Source organism: Nannochloropsis gaditana (genome assembly GCF_000240725.1).
Source record: "Nannochloropsis gaditana CCMP526 unplaced genomic scaffold scaffold252, whole genome shotgun sequence".
In the NCBI taxonomy this organism is placed as follows: domain Eukaryota; class Eustigmatophyceae; order Eustigmatales; family Monodopsidaceae; genus Microchloropsis; species Microchloropsis gaditana.
This window is the reverse complement of record NW_005803701.1, coordinates 16,106-18,515: the sequence shown is the minus strand read 5'-3', so window position 1 is coordinate 18,515 and position 2,410 is coordinate 16,106. Positions and strand designations below refer to the sequence as shown.

General features: G+C 54.9%; 1 protein-coding gene across 1 annotated transcript in view; it reads right to left on the bottom strand.

The window, feature by feature from the left end:
- Nucleotides 1-1,904, bottom strand: part of NGA_0076300 (thermostable carboxypeptidase) — a gene marked incomplete at both ends in the record, with an annotated part of 2,509 nt that extends 605 nt beyond the window's left edge. The window contains 2 exons of the mRNA XM_005855241.1: nucleotides 163-438; nucleotides 1,217-1,904. Coding sequence (XP_005855303.1) covers nucleotides 163-438; nucleotides 1,217-1,904 — 964 coding nt within the window. The remainder of the gene's footprint in view (nucleotides 1-162; nucleotides 439-1,216) is intronic.
- Between the last annotated feature and the right edge of the window lie 506 nt (nucleotides 1,905-2,410).

Sequence of the window (2,410 nt, the reverse complement as noted above, 5' to 3'; positions counted from 1 at the left end):
GGGAGGGAGGGAGGGGGTGAGCCAGGGGGGCCTGGATGACGGAGGACATTCGTGTCCGTGTCCTGGGGATAAATCGCTTTTAGAAAGAGAGTTAGGAATGCCTACATCGCAAGGAATACATGAGCAATGACAGATAACCCTCACAGAAGTGTCAGGACGTACCGGAAATTCCTTCCAATGCATCGATCTCCCGCAAGTTCTTAGCTAGTTCCTCATATTTCGAGAGAGCCTCCTGGGCGGTGACCGCAGGAGAAGCAACCGTCCCAGCGGCGGAGGCAAACATGCGGACATTTTTACCACGACCAAAATTGCATGCCGTCGTGGCAGCGGGCCCGGCAATCGTAGTTGAAATGGTCGGTACGGAGGCGACCAGACGATGGAGGAAAGCACAGGCCATGGTGCTTTCCCGACAAAAGAGGCCGACGACGACCAATGACACTGACACGCAAGACAAGCACCGGCTCCTTTTGTGGCTAGAGAGCAATTCCATCTATCTGTGCAACGAATCGTGTATTTGGTTGAAAACAAAGGCATGCATGAGTCATCACAAGAAGTAAGCACGGCTACTTGATATGCTGTCAGCCGTCATGTCTCAGCAATCAGTAACGCTATGTGCAGGACAGGTGGGTCGCATCGGCTTCACTTCGAACAAAATCATCATTAATAGAGGATTTCAGAGGTCGTCAATTGAGTACATGCGAAGGATTGTGTCAGGCACGTACCGGAGATGAGGGATAACCTCCTCCCTCCTCTACTAGGTAGTACCACCTTCAAGAAGTTCTAGCTAGCTAGCCGCGTATGGTCATTGCCGTGTAATAAGGGTCTAATAATAAAGGCTATGCTAAACTTAAACGCCGCCTCTCCTAGCCGGCTTGGGCGGGCACTGTCAGTGTGATTTTTCTCACATGGCTGTGGCAGCATGGTCACCAGTAAGAAACAATTTAGCTGGCAACGAAGAAGCATCAAAGAAAGGTCATCTCCAGGTGGCACGACGAACGTCTGAATACAAAGTTCACGCGTACCAGGGCATCGTCTGCCTTTGGCTTTTTTCCTTCTTCGGGGGTTGCTTGCTCTTCCTATGATACCTCTGCCATCCTTTTTTGCCTATCTATGCACATTTCCATCTTCCTCTTGCAGATTTTTTTCCCTCTCGACTTCCAACCCCTCTACGATAATTTATTCCCTTCACCCACGAACGATTGAAAGCCTTTTTTACTGCTGTATTTGGTCAGTGCGGGTTTCTTGTGGGCCCCAGCGGCCGTCGCGGAGGAAGCCGACGTGGACACGGAGCCCGGGGAGGTGATGGAATCCGACAGGCTCGAGCCCACACTCTCCCCGCCAAGAGGGTGAGAGGTGGAGGAAAGCCCGCGCCCCAGGGTCGATGGTGCCCGTCCGCTGATCGTCCGACCCAGAATTTGGGGAGGCTGGTCCGTGTCGGCGCCTCTTGCCCCGTCCCCCTGGGAGCAGCTCAAGCTCGAGGTGCCTGATGTGCCCAAGCTATCCCCCTCTTTGCTTGCTCCTTTCCCTCCCGCGGGTGTTTTCCCATCGAGGCGCTGCCCCGAGCCCAGGAAAGACGACTGTCGTTTTGCGGCCGCAGCGGCCGCGGCTTCGTGGTCTGCCGTGTACCCACCTTTCGCACTCAGAGGCCGCGCAGTAATCACTCCCCCGTTCGTCGCGCTTGCCCCGCCCCCAGCCTTCCCTCCCTCCCTCCCTCCTTCCCGCCCTGGCTCCACGTAACCCACAGGGGCCTCGAAATCCACGTTGCAATCCGTCTCGATGATACAGGCGGCTTCACTTGGTTGCACGTCAAGGACCTGGGGAAGGAGAGGAAGGAGGAGGGGAGGGAGGGAAGGAGGAGGGGAAGGAGGGTAGGAGCCAAGGTGGATTTGTTTGGTTAAGAAGGTCCCTAAAAAAAGCAGGTATCTGGAGGATGACACAAAAGACAACGAGATAGAAAAGCATTAAACATTGCTTTCACCCTCCGGGGAGACTACGGCGACGCGAAGGACGAGGAGGAAGCAATCGAAGACAGATGACCACCAGGAGAACAACCAGGGGCCCAAACAAGGACACCGTGAGGCGATAAATAATGCTTGAAAGACCACACCACCGGGACTGCGCTTCCCCTAAAGACAAGGGCCCAGGAGAAGACGCGAGAGCCGCCTGACGTCCCACCCCCTCCTCCAAACACAGTGCCACGATGCGCATTTCCGAGATGACGCGGTCCATCCAGATAAGCTTATAAACTCGTGGAGCGCATCAGTGTAGGGTGTGTGCGGCCCAGGATATCTATGACCTACCTCCAAGTGATAAAATTTGTCGTTGTGGGGAATGCAAATATGGTCTCCCACCGTCACACAGGAAAAGGACCGAAGCGCCCGTTCCAGGACGGCTCTCGGGTTGGTGATCT